This window comes from Colossoma macropomum, unplaced genomic scaffold, assembly GCF_904425465.1.
Source record: "Colossoma macropomum unplaced genomic scaffold, Colossoma_macropomum, whole genome shotgun sequence".
Classification (NCBI taxonomy): domain Eukaryota; kingdom Metazoa; phylum Chordata; class Actinopteri; order Characiformes; family Serrasalmidae; genus Colossoma; species Colossoma macropomum.
Genome location: NW_023494787.1, coordinates 42,887,107 through 42,905,807, shown reverse-complemented (window position 1 = coordinate 42,905,807; position 18,701 = coordinate 42,887,107). Strand labels below are relative to the sequence as shown.

General features: G+C 39.0%; 1 protein-coding gene across 1 annotated transcript; it reads right to left on the bottom strand.

The window, feature by feature from the left end:
• Window positions 1-256: 256 nt before the first annotated feature.
• LOC118804966 (adhesion G protein-coupled receptor E1-like) lies at window positions 257-17,633 on the bottom strand. The gene is made up of 16 exons (XM_036565558.1): window positions 17,615-17,633; window positions 15,463-15,606; window positions 14,973-15,095; window positions 13,445-13,482; window positions 13,097-13,210; window positions 11,824-11,971; window positions 11,513-11,629; window positions 11,205-11,392; window positions 8,936-9,103; window positions 7,834-8,028; window positions 6,445-6,662; window positions 6,241-6,307; window positions 6,049-6,140; window positions 2,020-2,188; window positions 893-988; window positions 257-298 (listed from the first exon to the last, which is right to left on the bottom strand). Exons 2-16 carry the CDS (start codon window positions 15,590-15,592, stop codon window positions 257-259), a joined length of 1,905 nt encoding a protein of 634 aa, XP_036421451.1. The 5' UTR covers window positions 15,593-15,606; window positions 17,615-17,633.
• Between the last annotated feature and the right edge of the window lie 1,068 nt (window positions 17,634-18,701).

Genomic DNA, 18,701 nt, shown 5'->3' with positions numbered 1-18,701 from the left:
AGATAATACATTTTAAAACAATGTTTACAAACTACATCTAACACTTATTTAAAAACAGTAAGGAAAATTTAATTTTACAGGATATGAACCGTTTAAGACAAAACAGCAATTTGCCACGGCCTTTCGAAGATGTAATCCTGTTACATGCCAACCATGTTTATCGACATTTGGTTAAGACCCACAGTGGTCAGAGGGGCTGCAGACAAAGTCATGTTTGCACATGGAAAGCGCTGCTGATGGATGGATCCAGCCTGCTTCATATGTGTGACTCTCCCGTGTGCTGGATGCTCCTGGATGCCTGCAAAGCTGTTCAAGACAGTCAGACTGGGAGAAAAAGCTCATGCTCCTTCATATTCATATCACAGCTGGTCATTTAATAGTGGAGCTGTAATGCTCATCTTGGTCAAAACGCTCCACTGATCATCACTTCCACACCAGCCTGTCTCAGAGAACATTGGCTGTGATGAGAAATCAGCCTCTTTCTGCCTGCCACCCAAGCTGACACGTCCACAGCATCTTTACTCTCTTCAGTGCCTGAGAGCGCACTTTAAGGCTTGATTGATACGGGTGCTAAACTGGAGCTAAATAATTTCGGTTGGGTCTACATTTGCATACAATTTGGGTCTTCAATAGGGCTATCAGCTTCGGCTGGGGTATTTTTTTTGGTGAAATTAATTTAACTTTAATGGACAGATTAATTAAAACAGCTATTCAGTCACACAGAAGCAAGAGCTAAAAAGCCACTATCTATGTTACTTATTTATTTATTAACAGGGAAAATTCTAATGAGACTGAACCCTTATTTTTAATGAGACCCCAACTGCAATGCATTCCATTCCATTCCCTTGAAGCTGCTTATGATGCCACAGTGCTGATTTAAAAGATAATGTACCTGAGATTTGCTGGACTGGTTTGAGCTGTACTCTGAGTATTTCTTCTTCTGTGGAACACATAGGCTGGTCAGGATCCTGGCATACTCTTCTCTCACCTAATAAGAGAAGATTAGAGAACATCATGAGGCAGATTGGAACAAGATAGAAATGTGAAGCTGCTTGTGTGACGTTCAGACTTAAAGGGGCGCTCTGGCTAAAAGGAAGAATGTAACCATTGCTTCATTTGTTGTAGACACTGCATGCTTGCCCCCTTGAGCCATGCTAAAAAGCATCTAGAGAGAGAACTTTTGGTTTAAAGACTATAAAAACCTTCTTGAAGGTGGGTGAAACTTTTGAGTAACTGCAACAGCTTTGTGGTGAATGCTTTAGGCTTTTTTCCCCCCATCGGTAGCTGGTTAATTCAAAAGAAAGCCAACAGATAGCTAATGATACTACTAGAAAGCCAAATAACACGCTTGTATTTATTAGCCTCTACATCTGTGGCTGCACTAGGAGCGGTGGAGATTCCCAGTGCTTGTACAAAAACTCAGAAAGGATACAAAATCATGTTTCTGTCAAACAGATCAGACTGAGAGGCTATTACATTATTATATTACATTACAAAAAACTATTATATTACAAAATAATACCCAACATAATATTAAATGCTTGTTTTAGCCTGGCATGCCCTTTTAATTTTAGGAGTGAATTATATTTGGTTTGAAGCATCAATTCTAAAATCTGATTATCTAATATATATGGATGCATATAAGGAAACTAAAACTTTGAGTACTTTGCAAAGAAAGTGTCTTCTTTCTTTTAAATGTTTCAAATTAACCAGGAGTAGGCGGAGTTTATTGCTAACTGAAACAGAAATGCAAATGCAAAATGTGCTTGTTAAGATATTGTAGTAAGCTTTAAAGTATCACCTAATATTGTATTGTCTCCTTACAAATCGAGGTACTGTACAAATGCTAGGCCCAAAGTTTATACCCATGTTTACTTCAGCACTGACATTGAGATTTTAGACTGTGTGAGTCTCTGACACACCACACAACACAACCACTGCACTTAGCATTTTGTCTTCAGCTGGCATTTAATCTTTACATTTCAGCTGAGCAGTCCTGCATGAAATGAGTGGACTCACTTGTTTGGAGAGCAGGCAGTGCATGATGAACACCAGCACCCCCTGCAGGCTAAGGAAGATAGTGAAGAGGTAGGACATGACCAGAGATCCCCTCTCAAACTGAAAACAGCCAAAAATCCACATGGTGCCAAGCACACAAAGCTGAGCCATGGCAGTGACTGTGAATGACCTGTTGAGGAGACAAAGATCCAACAATTGTTTTACAGCAGATGTACAAACGACTTGAACACTTCACCCAGTATGTCACCTGCCACACCAGAGACAATAAAATACTGGACTTGTTTTATGCCAATACAAAGGAGGCATATAACTCCCTACCCCTCCCTCCCCTCGGAAGATCAGATCACAACCTGGTTCATCTTCTGCCTGTGTACAAACCACTTGTACACAGAGAACCAACCATCACCCGCACAGTGAAGAAATGGACTGCAGAGTCTGAAGAGGCTTTGAAAGACTGTTTCAGCACAACACTGTGGGAGGAGATGTGTGATCCTTATGCGGAAGATATTGATGGCCTCACACACTTCATAACGGACTATGTCAACTTCTGTGTGGAGAATACCGTACCCACCAAGACCATTCGGTGTTTCTCCAACAACAAACCCTGGATTAATCCTGATATAAAGGCCCTCCTGAAAGAGAACAAGAGGGCTTTTAAATCAGGTGACAAGGAGGAGATGAGATCTGTGCAGAGGGAGCTGAGAAGGAAGATCCGGGAGGGGAAAGCCAGCTACAGGAGAAAGATGGAGGCCCAGCTGCAGCAGAATAATGTCAGTGGAGTCTGGAATAGCCTCAAAACTATTTCTGGACTCAAGAAGCCCGACTCCCGGGCTGTGGGGGACCACAAGTGGGTGAATGAACTCAATCTGTTCTTTAATAGGTTTGATTACTCGCCTGCTCCCCCCACCACAGGCACATCACTGCTGAATTCTCCCTGTCTGGCACTACCAGCATTTGGCCCTCCCCCCTCTCCTGCACCCACCCCCCTTCATCTCAACTCACAGCCATCATCAGACGGCTCTCCTGCTGACATACATCCCAGCACTGTTCTCCCTTACTCCAGCCTCACATTCACATCATCCCAGGTGAGAAGTGAGCTCAGGAGGATGAAGATCAGGAAGGCTGCAGGTCCAGATGCCATCAGCTCAAGGCTTCTCAAGACCTGTGCGCACGAGCTGTGTGACGTGGTCGGGTACATCTTTAACCTCAGCTTGAGGTTAGGGAAAGACCCACAGCTATGGAAAACTTCCTGTGTGGTGCCAGTGCCAAAGACCCCACACCCCAAAGACCTCAACAGCTATAGGCCGGTGGCGCTGACATCTCACCTGATGAAGACCCTGGAGAGACTGCTTCTTGTCCACCTGTGCCCCCTGGTGAGCTCTTCAATGGACCCACTGCAGTTTGCCTACCAACCTGGCATTGGAGTGGAGGATGCCATCATCCACCTCCTACACAGCTCTCTCTCTCACCTGGAGAATGCTGGGAGCACTGTGAGAATCATGTTTTTTGATTTCTCCAGTGCTTTCAATACCATCAAACCCACACTGCTGAAGGACAAGCTGGAGTGTACGGGCCTGGACCATCACCTCACCACCTGGATCCTGGACTACCTCACTAACCGACCGCAATATGTGAGGACCCAGGGCTGTCAGTCGGACACGGTGGTCTGCAGCACGGGGGCTCCACAGGGAACTGTCCTCGCTCCCTTTCTCTTCACCCTCTACACTGCGGACTTCAAGTACAGCTCTGCCAGTTGTCACCTGCAAAAGTTCTCTGACGACTCTGCTATCGTCGGCCTCATCACAGACGGAGATGACAGGGAGTACAGAGAACTGACGCAGGACTTTGTGGAATGGTGCCAGAGGAACTGCCTGCAGATCAACGCAGGAAAAACCAAGGAGCTGGTGGTGGACTTCCGCAAGTCCAAACATTCTCCTCCGGTGCCTGTGAACATCCAGGGAATGGACATTGAGATTGTGAAGTCCTATAAGTACCTGGGTGTTCACCTCAACAACAAGCTGGACTGGACTGACAACACAGCTGCCCTCTACAGGAAAGGCCAGAGCAGGCTACATCTCCTGAGGAGACTCAGGTCCTTTGGCGTGCAGGGGGCACTTCTCAGGACCTTCTTCGACGCTGTGGTGGCATCAGCCATTTTTTATGGAGTGGTGTGCTGGGGTAGCAGCATCTCCATTGCTGACAGGAGGAGACTGAATAAGATCATCAGGAAGTCCAGCTCTGTCCTGGGATGTCCTCTTGACCCAGTGGAGGTGGTGGGGGACAGGAGAATGAGGACTAAACTAACAAACATGCTGAAGAACCTGTCCCACCCCATGCACCGCTCCCTGACAGCACTGAGCAGCTCCTTCAGTGCCCGGCTGCGGCACCCGCGGTGCGTGAAGGAGAGATACCGCAGGTCCTTCCTCCCAGCCGCTGTCAGACTCTATAACAGTCACGGCACTCAGTAGACAGTAGTTTACAATTACTTTCCATGTGCAAGAACTCTCAACATCACTGCCACAGCACTTTACTGTGTGCAATATCTCAACCCACCATGCGTAGTATATTCACTGCGGATCACTGTCAATCAATGTGTTTACCACCATTATGTGCAATTATGTCAAGTGCAATATTTCTCCATTTATTACTGTTTATTTATTTGCTATTTTATTCACTGTGCAATACTCACTACAATACATACATTTCTAAATTTAAATTTAATACTTTGTATATTTTTCTTGTAATTTTTGTACATATACATATATCTTTATATTTTTATTGTTTATTCTATTTTATATATTGTTTGTATATTTCCTGCTGCTCTGTCTTCTGTGCTGCTGTAACACCACAAATTTCCCCGTTGTGGGATTAATAAAGGATTATCTTATCTTATCTTATCTTAACACGGAATCCTAAAATCCAAGAAAAAATAAAAAAAGATCAGGAATAATGTCAATATTTTCCTAAATGTAGATCCATGGGCACTGAAAATAGATTATCAAGCGTGCCTAAAACCACATGGTTTTTAAACTAGCGATTCTAAACCTGGGGTTGCAACTTATGGGATCGTTATCACAAAAGATACAAAGGTGTATTCTGAGAGAATCGTATCTTTGAGAATGAATTAATCATAAAATCTCCATGCTAGCAATATCTCATTGTTTTGTAAACTAAAGAGCGTGACTGCACGGAAAGCATGAGCAACTGTAAAAACATAAATCTACTGCGATCAGCTACAGTAACTATGTAGCGACTTAGTTTAGCTATGTGTGTATCAGTTTACTTGAAGTCGCATGAATGAAGCTGAAATAAATCATAGCTGTTTTGTTTCTTTGTCTTATGTTTATCCTTCTGTTTGCTAGTCATTTTTTGTGCTAATGTTAATAACCAGGTGGGCTGGAACATACTGGGAGCTACAGGAGAGGTAACGTTAAACATTTACTGACCTCAACCCAAAAGGATGCTGTACATGTGCAAATGCAAATTTTTTTATTGAATTTTATGAGTATTCGAACATTGGATTTCATTTTGACAGCCCTACTTCTTAGAGGAAATATTGTGGTATAAATGGCTAAAACATAAACTTCTTGTCTGGCCAAATATTTTATACAGATATCAATATCACCAGCAATACATATCCCACTGCCCGCTGGACAGCCCAGAAATCATTGCGGTCCGATACAGTACCTCAAACTTATAGCTAGACAAAAGCAATTATTCACAAATATGCTATGTTCAAACTTCTTAAACAACATTTTGCATTGCAAATTTTGCATGGCTAGCTGATTAACACACTGAGGCTAATCTGCTGAGGACATGTGCATTCTTATTGTCCCCTCCTCTTCTGCTCTGAGTGGCCACTTGTGAAACGTAAGTGCCACGTACTTGGTGAGTCAATTTGGGCGAAGGCATGTTAGAAAATGTACTGAAATGGGACTTCGATCTTACAGCACCTTGCGTCCTCGCCAAGTTCTGAAGCTGCTGTCATGCTGCAAGACAGTAGTTTGTTTAAAAAATTCATTCCCTTACTTGATTTTTTGCAGCTTGCTCAAGTCTTGTTTGAGAAGGGAAATTTTCTGAACCAGCTTGCATACAGTTATCAGGAAGAAAAACACATTCACCTGACAGAGAAAGGAAATGAGAGAGTCTTTTTCAATACTAAAAATAATTTAGTATATAATATGTAGTAGATTAAGCTCCCATATTTTAATCTGTACTTACACCAATTATGGCGCAAACAGGACCAAAGAAGATCCAGATGAACCCACCCTTCAGGTCGGGCCAACAGCTGATGGCAAATGAACAAACAAGTAAGACAATGCACTTCTAAACTAAAAATGCTACTGTTGTTTGCTGACTGATGCAGCACTGCTGATACAACCATGCCAATCTTAGTAATGGGAGAAAAGCCTGGGCAAAACTCACTGGTGCTTTGTGCCATAACCTCTAGCATTGATACTGGCTGATATGATAACAATAAGCACAGGAACTCCATAACCACCCAGTATCAGGTAGAGTGGTCTCACTGTGGTGTTGAAGACCAGCACTACCATGTTGAAGAGCTGCACACCTTCCAGGCACATCCAGCACAAAGCAACCAGGAAGAAGAAGTGCAGCAGGCCTGCAACAAATGCACAGCCCACCTGGAGAGACAAGGGACAAGGAGCGTCAGTAGACTACAAAACAATAAACTAGAACAGCTGTCAGTTCAGACTTTGAATGAACACACTAGATGGAATGGGACCCAGTGATCTATTAACAGTAAATGTAAAAAGGGACAATGGGGGGAAATGTCCCCTGTCAGAACAATGTCCATTTACTGTGAAGCTACACTATTTCTGTGCACGAGGTTTATTTTTATAGCACAAAAAGAGGAAAATCTTTAAAAGGCCCTGCTGATGAATCTTGTATCAATTTGTATAAAGAATGTATAGTTTATTTGTCAAATAATTTGCAGTCTGTGCATTGGTCAAACAAACTGTACTATTAACCAAAGTACAACACTAAAAAGTATTATTTAAAATAAAATTAAGGCCTCCATCAATTTATGTAGTAATTATTACAGATCATTTTAAAAAAGAACAAATGATAGTTAAATAGGAATGTCAATGTTTTATTCTTTAAATGATTAAATCAATTACATAATGATGTTATGTAAACTAATTTAGTGTTAATTTAGTGTTTCACTGTACAACTTGCATATAAACTCATCTCCAGCTAAAAAATGTTGCCTAATTCTAGCGACCAATCACTATAACTATAACTAGCATGTAACGCTAATGCTAGCTATCCAGTGAAACTACAGTGAACAGCTTTGTGGTTTTTTGGTGAAAATCTAAGTAAATATCAATGCTGAGGCAACGTGCCAAACGGGCCCTTGTTGCTCAGTGTCTAGGGGGTGGCTTGTCCCAAAGCCCTAACATTACACTTTCACTTGAACAGAAAAAAAAACTTTGTTCCCCTCAAAACCAAATGTGTTGTTCTCTGCAAACGCCCCTTATGATTATGTATTTTTGATAGATTTTCTTGTACTACTTAATGTAAATGCATAGATATTTATTATTCAATAACAAAAATGAGATCAACTGACCAGAAAAAATGAGTAAGAAATTCAAGAAACGTGGTCATTCAAATGCAGTTTCAGACATTCATTGAATGTGCTGAGATTAGTTTTGGCTCCATCACTTGATCAGGAGAGAAAATGGGGGGTCATCTTACCCTGGGGAACTTCTCTATAATGTAATGGTAATACATGGTACTTTCACCATGCAACACGCACATAATCCCGTACACAACAGCTCAGTATTAAAGTACCTTGTTCTCCATTCGGCTGATGCCAGCGAGGAAGACGAGGTTGGTAATGAAGAGGCTAATGCAAAGGTGCAGGTGGATTGTGGTGCGGGTGCTCTGTATGGAGCGGATGAAGCCAAAGGTCAGTATGCAGATGAGGAGACAGATGAGGGACAGGGAGAGCCCCACCCATGCGATCAGCTGCAGCTCAAATACCTCCTGTGGCATGAAAAGACAGATGTAACCATAGAAACATAACTGTTTAGGAAATTTTATATTATTCTCATTAAAAGACGAATCTGAACTTCAGACTGACTTTAAGCTAGCTATAACCTTATGGGTTATATACAGGTGAGTTCCATACACACACTGTATTTAATGCCTACTGTGTGAAATTGATGCATCAGGTGTGTAAATCTACATGCAACTTTAGTTGCTTGAAACTTACATGAAACTAAATTTCATTACATTTTCTATAGCTCTTAAGTATAGCTATAGAAGAACGACAGCTGGAAAATTATATAAAGATGATAAAAAGTCTGCAAATATGCAAACATTAATAATCAGCAGAGTTAGTTTTATACAGCGAGAATGATGTAATTCTAATTTGACTAACTAGAGGGATTACTGAATGTGTCGCATGCAACTTTTGAATTGCTCAATGTAACTGTCAATTTGCATGGAAAATAAGTTTATGAAAGTTTACTATGTAAAGCCAGCCTAAGAGTGTACCCTGCATTTTTCTTAGCTATATTAATTAAAAAGCACACATATCACACAGAAGCAAATTAGGTGTGTATTTTTTTCACATTCACTGCCAAGTTTCACCGACAGAAAGGTCACATTATAAACCATGTCTGGTAAACTTGGGTATCATTTACAATCCCAGCTGTAAATTTTACTTTGTCGGCTGTTTAAGTGCAATTTACAAGAAGGAAAATTAATATTTCCTAGTAACAGATACTACTTGAACGTAGCATTAGATTAAAGGCTGGAACTAAAGTCTGCAGAAAGGAAGCTCTTCCTGTATGACTACTGGCTCTGCCAACTTGTACTAAAACAGAGAAGTTTAGTGTTTCATTTAATGTGCAGTTAGCATTTGCTGTGGGGAAAAGAACTACATCACCTGCATTTCATGGAGTGCCATTAGCACAGCAAAACTGCTGAGGTGGGTGAAGGAGCAGACTGTGTGATTGGCATTAGAGCTGACCACAGAGCAGCCCTTGGTGGACCACGCACCACCATCCAGAGAGGAGTCCCAGAACACACACATTTGGTTTCCATCTGATGGCTGCTGTAGGGAAGAGAAAACAAGAAAGTTAGATGTGGAAGTGACCTAAAATCCCCCATGCCATGTGACATGGGCTATAAGCTCTTAGTGCATTATGAACAGTAGCCAAGAGTGACAGCTGGTGTTTTCATATTCTGTTATTTTGTCTTTTTAGCATTTGTACATGATGAAAGATAATAAGGGAATGAAACCTTCAAAAAAACAGAAGTGAGTAATAACTAGTTAACTAGTTTCATTTACTTAGTTACATATACTCGAGTAAAATTTTAATAGATTGTACTTTCCTGTGTATTTTACAATAATAATAATAATAATAATAATGATGATGATGATAATAATAATAATAATAATAATAATAATAATAATAATAATAATAACTTCATTTATATGGCACCTTTCATGCATTAAATGTACGTAATGTAATGTAAAAAACAGAAAGAAAAGAAATAAAATAATAAATACACAAACAAAACAAACAGGGAGAAAAGGCAAATATTAAACATACGTCACACAAAAGCAGTGACAGAAAAGACAGAAAAAGTAATAGTAGCAATTTAAATGAAAAATAGAATAATAGTACAACAATATTTTTTGTTAAAGTAACACTAAGATAATGTGCCATAAAATACAATAATTAAAGCCAGTTAAATGATAAAATGAAGAAATATATTTATAGTTGTCTTTTTTAATCAGTGATAGACAAAGCCTGATGAATGTTTATTGGTAATGTGTTTCAGATTATTGGCTCATAAAAAGAAAAGGCTGCCACACCACTCTTTTTTTTTTTTTAAGTTTCATACACTGTATGGACAAAAGTATTGGGCCACATACACATTACATCTACTGGAGCTTTTATGACATTCCATTCTAAATCCATAGGCATTAATATGGATTTGGTCCCCCCCTTTGCAGCTATAACAGCTCCCACTCTTCTGGGAAGCTTTCTACAAGATTTTGGAGTGTCTGTGGGAATTCATCCAGAAGAGCATTTGTAAGATCAGACACTGATGTTGGATGAGAAGGCCTGGCTCGCCATCTCCATTCTAGTTCATTCCAAAGGTGTTCCTTTGAGGTCAGGGCTCTGTGAGGGCCAGTCAAGCATTAAGATTTCCCATCACTACAATTAAAGGGTCTAGACCAACCCCTGAAAAACAACCTCATATCATCATCCCTCCTCCACCAGACTTTACAGTTGGCACAATGCAGTCAGGTGGGTAACGTTCTCCTGGCATTTGCCAAACCCAGACTTGTCCATCAGACTGCCAGATAGAGAAGTGTGATTCGTCACTCCACAGAACATGTTTCCACTGCTGCAGAGTCCAGTGGCAGTGTGCTTTACAACACTCTGCCCCACACTTGGCATTGTGCATTTTGATCTTAGGATCTTTTGCTGATGTTGATTCCAGAGGCAATTTGGAACTTATTAGTGAGTGATTCAACAGAGGTTAGGCACTGTGCGCTTCAGCCCTTGGCAGCCCCACTAAGTGAGTTTGCGTGGTCTACCGCTTTGTGGCTAAGCTGTTGTTGCTCCTTGGTGCTTCAAATTCACAATAATAGAACTATCAGTTCACAGGGGCAGATCTTGCAGTACAGAAATGTTACAAATTGACTCGTGGCAGAGGTGGCATTTTATGACAGTACCATGTTTAAAATCACTAAGCTCATCAGTACGACCCATTCTACTGCCAGTGTTTATGTGCTTAATTGAACTATACCTATTAGCAATGGGTGTGGCTGAAACACCTGAACTCTATAATTAAAAGGGGTGTCCCAATACTTTTGTCCAAATTGTATATGTGGGATATGAAGAAGGTCGCACTGGATGATTTTTCCTGCAAACAAATTTTTGGGGTCTTTGCTGACGCATTTTGCATTTTAAAATGTGTCACACATTCTCTATCGGGGACAGGTCAGGACTGCAAGCAGGCCAGTCAAGCAACTGCCCCCTCTTTTTCAGCAACCATGCCTTTGCAATGTGTGCAGAATGTGGTTTTGTGCTGTCACAGTAACGCTCATGTAGTGACTTTAAACAATCTACTTTAATCTCTTACTGCTATTTTATAACATAAAATCCTTTAAAGTATAGATTTAAGTATAGCTGCACCTGCAGGTGAGAGAAGGTGAGGATGATCTGTTTCTTCAGCTGTACTGTATCAGGGTTAGTGACCACTGCTGTAACTACTTTCGAGTTTATCTTGAGTGTTTCATCTTCTTGGGTCTTTATCTGGTCGAAGTAGTCGTTGACTGAATTTTCCAAACTATTGAAGCTCAGTAGAGACACAGCAGCAAATCCTGTTCAGCAGTCCAGGAGCAGCATAAAGAAGAAACAGAAAAAGAAAACCAAAAGGTTTTAGTTCCATTTCAGGGCTAACTCTTCTAATTTGAAGCACAGCTTGCAGTGAGTGTTTTTACCCATGTATGAATCTCCTGCTGCAGTTTCCCAGTGGGATTCGAGCTGTGTGCCATGAGTGGACAAAATGAATGGCCCGTGAGGGGGAGCATCATCTCTCCGGACTAATGTATTGACCTCTACAGACAAAATATTAGCATGCAGTGAATTTAATTATATCTAAATACCAATTTCACTGCCATATCAAAGGGTCGAAAGGTCATGTAATAGTACAGAATGATAGTCTTTTCTTACAAAAGGGTTAATATGCTACTCTGGTCACTCATATTGGGTTAAAACTGACAGTTACGGTCAACTGACAGTTACTTCTTACCTGTGTGAACACTTGTTGTGGTGATATTAGATAGCTGGGGTCCAAGCAGTTTCAGTCCATTCTCAGTTGTTTCCAACACTGTCGTCACCTTCTTGTTACTGTTTAGGGGCCCAGCAGACAAAAGCTCGTCTAAAGCATTCAGGAACCTCTACAGAGAGAGAGAGAGAGAGAGAGAGAGAGAGAGAGAGAGAGAGAGAGAGAGAGAGAGAGACAGACAGACAGACAGATTACAATAACTGTGTTCTCTATGTGGCGATTTCCACTGAACATTCAAAAACAAGAACTGACCCAAATGGGAACCAAAATTACATTTTTTGTTCTAGTTTCTCAACCTACTTCTTGAGAGACAACCGGAGCTGCCATTATTAACAATTTAACTTTTTGGTAATTTGCTACCTTGCTTGCTAGCTAGCTTAGCTTCCTTTCTAGAAAAACCATAGACCAGCCTAGCCAGTCACCACTCAAATCATGTGTAGAATCAAGAAAAGCTGATATTTTTCTCTGTCAAGTGTGAAAACATGAACAAAAATATAAAAATAAGTATTTTGTTGAGGCTAGCATGAATGCTAATCGTGTTATGCTTATGCCTCTCTGCAAACTCTTTACAAAGAGAAAATTATAAAAATTGCAATTGACACATTAAATTTTCATTCGAGTTTACATGTTGGTTCAAGAATTGGTCATACATACCAGCATCCAAAACACAACATGTGCTGGTTTTGCTGGTGACCAGCTGCTAGTCTATGCTGCTTTTTCTAGCAGGGTAACTTAGTGCTTGGTAAATGTATCTTCTCTCTTTAAGATAGTAAAAAAAGCTAGAAGCTTACACTAATGCTATCAGCATTTACGGTAGCCTTCACAGAGATTCATGTGTACAGTCAAAGCTTGTATTTTTGTCTGTTGGCTGTGAAAATATGAGCAAAAACACTCACTGTGTGGAGGCCAACAAAAATGCTGATGGCCTTAGCTTCTTATGTCACCCTAGCAAACTCTACAAAGTACAATTCTAAAAACAGCAATAAACACCTCACATAGTTTACTTTCAGATGCATGTATTTTGTCATGTAATAGTGCTTGGTGTATTTATCTTCAGTTGAAAGAATAAAGAATTAGCTGCTAGTGAAGTCAGAGGAGTACCATTACTGGTTGGTACTAGTCTCGAGCAGGTACTGGACTGATGACCAATGAAAGCACAGTTCCAGTATTCTGTGCAGTGGGAAAAACCCTTAAAAACCTAAATATGATTATCATTGGTCTTACTGTACACTGATACCTCTAACTGTGTGTTTCCGTCCACTTGTGACACCCTCTTACTCATAACTGGGTCTTCACTCAGCTTCTCACAGCTGCTCCTCAACTCCTCCATGACTGGTACTAGCTGAGGGATCTGGGTGTACAACACAAAGAGGAAGAGAACAATGAAGCATAAGGTTCAGATGGGTTAAAATAATCTAGTATCATAATATATGTTTAGTAAAATTGTGTACTTTATACATTTTTTAATAAGCATTCATTAATGATAGTAGTAATATGTTTCACTGACATAGCGCCAATGTCACTGTAGAGGAGAAGAGCCAACTGTTAGCACTATGAATTGAGCTGAATACTGTTCTCCACCTACCTCAAGGTCATACTGTAACAGAAACCCACAATTTGGCTCTGGAAAGAAAACACTTAAATGTAATACAAATAACATACCATTCGAAAGTTTGGAATCACTGTTTTAATTCATATAAAACTATTCTTTAACAGACAACTACAACTGCTGAAAAAGAAATCTGAGCATAGTAAAGACCAATGTATGCTTGTTTTACAACAGAGTTTGTTTATTAATTTTATGTTTTATTCATATGTTTTCTATATCTGTAGTTATCACACACTGTTTGAGTTAACACTGCATTTTCATTATGGCCAGGAGAATTGCTTCCATCACCAACTGCTGGGCACTTTGGGGGCGTGTCCAGAGTAAATGAGTACAGAGAGGCAGGCTAGTTCTGCTCCTTAAAGTGGCCTAATATTATTTAACTTTTAAATTCAACGGAATATTTTCCCACATTGCAAATACATGATTTTTTCCCCCAACCACTGTATCTCCCTATCAGTGTGCTTTTGAGTGTTAAATCTCAGCATGTAGGTTGACTGTGGGCATGACGCAACTGGTTACCATACCACATATCAACAATCTGATTATTCTTTGGTTATGTCATTATTATTTACTTACTTCATCCCTTGTGATGTGCATCAGTGGTTTGATGTGTCACTTATGTGTTGATTCATCTCACACCACATTATAGCAGGTTATTACTTTTTTCTTTTTGATGTAAACTATCCAAAATAATCAAATGAAAAAAAAACATATTTTTCTGCTTGGCATCACTGTGTATGTTACATATATACTGCCTAAAATTTCAGCACTCACAACTCAAAACACCTGTCTGCATCTGTGGTGTTGATAAAACCTCGACATCACTTAGCTGTGCAAAAGTCAGAGACCCCTCTTCAGTTATTTCATTTCTAGTCAAAATGGCCATTAAGTACAAGTTATTAATTTTCAAGTACCAGAAAAAATGAAAAAAAAAAAATTTATTTAGTAGAAAATTACACAAAGTTTCAACAGCTAAATATAATATTTTTTCAGTATTTAGTGTGTCCACACTTTCCCTTCACTACAGCTTCCTTTCATTTCAGTAAACTTACTTTCAGTATTTCAGATCTGCAAAGATATTTTTCCCCACCTCCAAAGTTGGTGGCATTTTCTTCTTCTCATCATTCACTGTTCTAAGATCATGAGCAGCTACTTAGATACATTTTAGATCTGAAGCAAGACTGAAGCTTTATTTTCTGCTATCTCTCGACAATGAAAGCTCTATCTGATGGTGACAGTTTTGGTGGTCTATGACTCTGACTTTTGCACAGTACTCTATATAATAGTTAGTAATACATTTCATTATTTACAATTTAAAAACTTCTCACTGTTACAAAAAACTTGAAATATTACATAAAACATCATAAAATACATTCTGGTTTCTAGATTATCAAGTTTGAATCTAGACTGTATAAGTTGTTATGAAACAAACTAACAGAAATTAACAGGTTTTATGTATATTTTTGGGACTAGGCATCATTGAGTACACTTAGTCTGCACTCACTTGTGCATTTCATTGTTTTGAAGCCATAGTTGGTGAATCCTTCCTTGCACACACATTCATGGCCATCTTCAGACTTGTTGCAGACTCCTTCCCCACAGAGGGACTCATCAATCGTACAAACATCTTGAATGAAAAAAAGAACAGCAGAGTCTCAGCTGTATGTTCAGTTGTTTCAGATTTCAGTGTTAAAACTCCAGTCTGGACTGTCTGAGACTTTTTTTGCCGGTTTGTTATAGGCAAGACTAGTTGATACTTGTCTGTTTCCAACAGGGCCAGTGAATCTGGTGGCTTTTACTTTTTTTTATTACTTTGTCAGCTAACTGTATTCATGCATATAGACTGATGCACTGTATACAGATTGAAGATTGACACTGATTGCTGGTAATGTAGCACTAAAGAACAACCTGATTGATTCCGCATTAATGCAAATACAATAGTATTGTTAATAATTTGCAAATGGTAACATGCAGAAAGGCAAAAAAACTATTACGTTCACAAGGTCCACTGTCATTGAAGGTAGTCTGTCCTGACTGCAGCCTGTAGCCTGGGTCACATGTGCAGTAGTGTCCACCAATGGTGTTATTACACTTTGCATGCTGTCCACAAATGTCAAACTCCATACATTCATTCCTATCTGTTAGGAGAACACAAAGATTAGAAGATGAGAAAATGTTACTGGGCAACATGTAGCTCAGACAGACTATCCTGATCATCCGTCACAACCCAGTCACCGCCACCTGCCTTGGACTGGCTGCCCACTCTACACTGAAGTCTCCTAACTATTACTACCTCCTAACTATTACTACCTCCTAACTATTACTACTACTACTACTACTATTAATATTAGTAGAATAATAATTTTGTAGGTAGTTTGACCAGAGGAGGATGGGTCCCCCCATGTGAGCCTTGGTTCCTCCCAAGGTTTCTTCCTCAGCTCTGAGGGAGTTTTTCCTTGCCACTGTCGCCCTGGCTTGCTCACCTGGAGGATTTACATTTCATGTTGAAACTTTGTCCTAAACGGATTTCTGTGAAGCTGCTTTGTGACAACATCAGTTGTAAAAGGCGCTATACAAATAAATTTGATTTGATTTGATTTGATCTGGAGGATGGTGCTGTGTTTATTTCATTCCTAAAGCTGAAATTTGAATTGAATTTGAATTTTAAAATTAACGCTCACAGCTCAGCATTAAAACTTTTAACAGGCACATTTATGCTGGCTAAAAGGTAAGCTAAACTTTAACTGGGTTACTGTGTTTATTCAACACTCATTGTTACATGCTGTCTAACAATAAATATCATCAGAGAACAACTTTAAGGTCTATTAGCTAATTAAGTTAGCTTTTCTTAACTTAGCTGCTGACAGTTAGCTCAGTTAAAGTGGTAAAGTTTTAAAATGTACCATTCACTCTCTGATCCCTAGAGTCCGTTTATGCATCTGTGACAGTGGTTCTCAAACTTTTTATAGTCCTTCACCCCTTTTACACTTCCTGCTGTGTGTCCTCTCTCTCCTTATGTGTGTGTATATATATATATATATATATATGTATATTTGAATATATTTTGTATCATATATTTTTCAAAGTTACATTGATATCATATTGTCCATCTTGACTCCAGGTATTTACTTTATTTTTCTATTTTAAAACCTAAGAAAAGATACAGATATGTCCCTTTTCCCTGGAAAAGTGAAGGCAGTGTATCGCTAAGTCACTTTTAAGGATATATACTGTGTTTGATATATATAATCTTCGAGGGTATATTTACTTGCTTGTTCACTACCTTTTTTCTTACATTGCATAACAGACATTTTTGTTATTGTTTACCTTAAAATGAATAATATAATTAATGAATAATTTCATAAATAAATACATTTAATAAACAAATAATATTAGGAATGTTTCTAGATGACTGCATTATAGGTGTGAGTCAATCTGGAGTTCCTATGAGAACACAGGGAAAAAAGGGAGGAAGATAACATTTTTCATTTGTAATGATCAATGCTGCAGCATCAATATGAGGGCACATATGTGTGTGTGTGTGTGTGTGTGTGTGTGTGAGGGAGAGAGAGAAAGTCTGCAACTGTAAAATGAACAGCGAGCAATTAAATGTTCGCTAACGTGAGCCACAGATTGCGTATATTGCAGTAACATCATCTGCTCAATTTATAACAGCAAAAGTTTGCCATCTTTGTCAGAATTTTTCTGACTTACCCCAAAAGTGGTTTGACATACTACAGTTTGGATACCACTGATCTATGCATACTAAGCTGGCAAAACAGTCTGTTTTGGATGAATTGTTTTATTGATGTCATGAAAAAACAAATAATTTATACATGTGTATATATATATATATATATATATATATATATATATATATATGATGAAATTATATATATATATATATATATATGATGAAATTATATATATATATATATATGATGAAATTATATATATATATATATATATATATATATATATATATATATATATATGCCTATTCTTTTAGCCTGGACTGCTTTTTAAACGAGGCTGGAAAATGGCCAAGTGAAAATGAATTATGACTGTTCTTGGTACTGGCAGAGTTTTGCAAATGGTCAGTCAAACGGGCAAAACGCGCCACGAAAATGACACATCTTGTCTCACCATCACATGTAACACCTTGACTTGCATTAAATATCTCTCTTCTGTTGCTGGGAACAAATCCGTATTTGCATGTGCAGAAATAGGAGCCAATGGTATTATTACACTCAGATTTGGGGCCACAGATATCTGTGATCTCTAAACACTCATTGATGTCTGTGAAAAGAACAAGAGCAGAGATTCAGATTCAGCCTTTTCTACTGAACGACTTGTGCGGGCACAGGCCACTGTGTAATGGAATTATTGACCTTGAGATTTGTTGCTGTTGTGCTGTGTGAAGTTACCTTTCCCTGAAGTTTCCCGGTATCCTGTTTCACACTGGCAGTAGTAGCTACCAATTGTGTTGTAAAAAACTGTGTTTTTGCCACAGACTGGGTTTTCAGACTCACACTCATTCTTATCTGTTGTAAAGATGTAGAGTGCATATGAAAAAAACGTCTTCGCATTATGAGTGGGCAATATGGCAATATTTATCGTTATTGTGATAAATTATGTCACCTTATACAACAGTTAGTTTTGACAAAAATGTAATTGGTTGAGGAAAGTTTTATATGTGCTGTTATTTGTGATGACAGTACTTTTTCAGAATATCAGAATTCCTCTGAGCATCAACAGTCTCACTTTACGCTATTAATTTTCTACTTAAAACATACAAAACCAGAAAACGAACACATTCACTAACTTCTATAGGATGATATTTGACCTGCAGCCTGTTTGGTCAGATTCTGAAGACATACAGCAGGGCCACATCAAATTCAGAACCTGACGTTGCCCCTAAGTGAGCTTTTCAATCGGCAGCTATGATGGCAGAACAACTAAACTAACTGGAATCAGCCAGAAACAAACAGAATACAATTCAACACACAAGATGAGCTGTGAAACACTTTACAAAACGACGTTCAGGTTAATCTGGCAAGTAATAAAAAGCTGATCTGGACCTGATGTTGCGACAGTTTTATGGGTCTCTCTGTAACACAAAGCTGCAAATTTATTAACAGAAGGAACTGCCAACAATAAAGCACGTTTCATCTGATGTTCAGGGCGTCTTTACTTTACTTTTTTTTTTTTTATTTTGCAGAACTGTTGTATA

Coding starts and splice junctions, on each gene's coding strand:
- LOC118804966 (XM_036565558.1), bottom strand. CDS start 15,592: ATGGAGTTTGACATTTGTGGACAGCATGCAAAGTGTAATAACACCATT. Junction 11,972..13,096: donor ACGGAAACACACAGTTAGAG/GTATCAGTGTAC, acceptor CTCTCTCTGTAG/AGGTTCCTGAATGCTTTAGA. Junction 11,630..11,823: donor CACAACAAGTGTTCACACAG/GTAAGAAGTAAC, acceptor TTTTGTCTGTAG/AGGTCAATACATTAGTCCGG.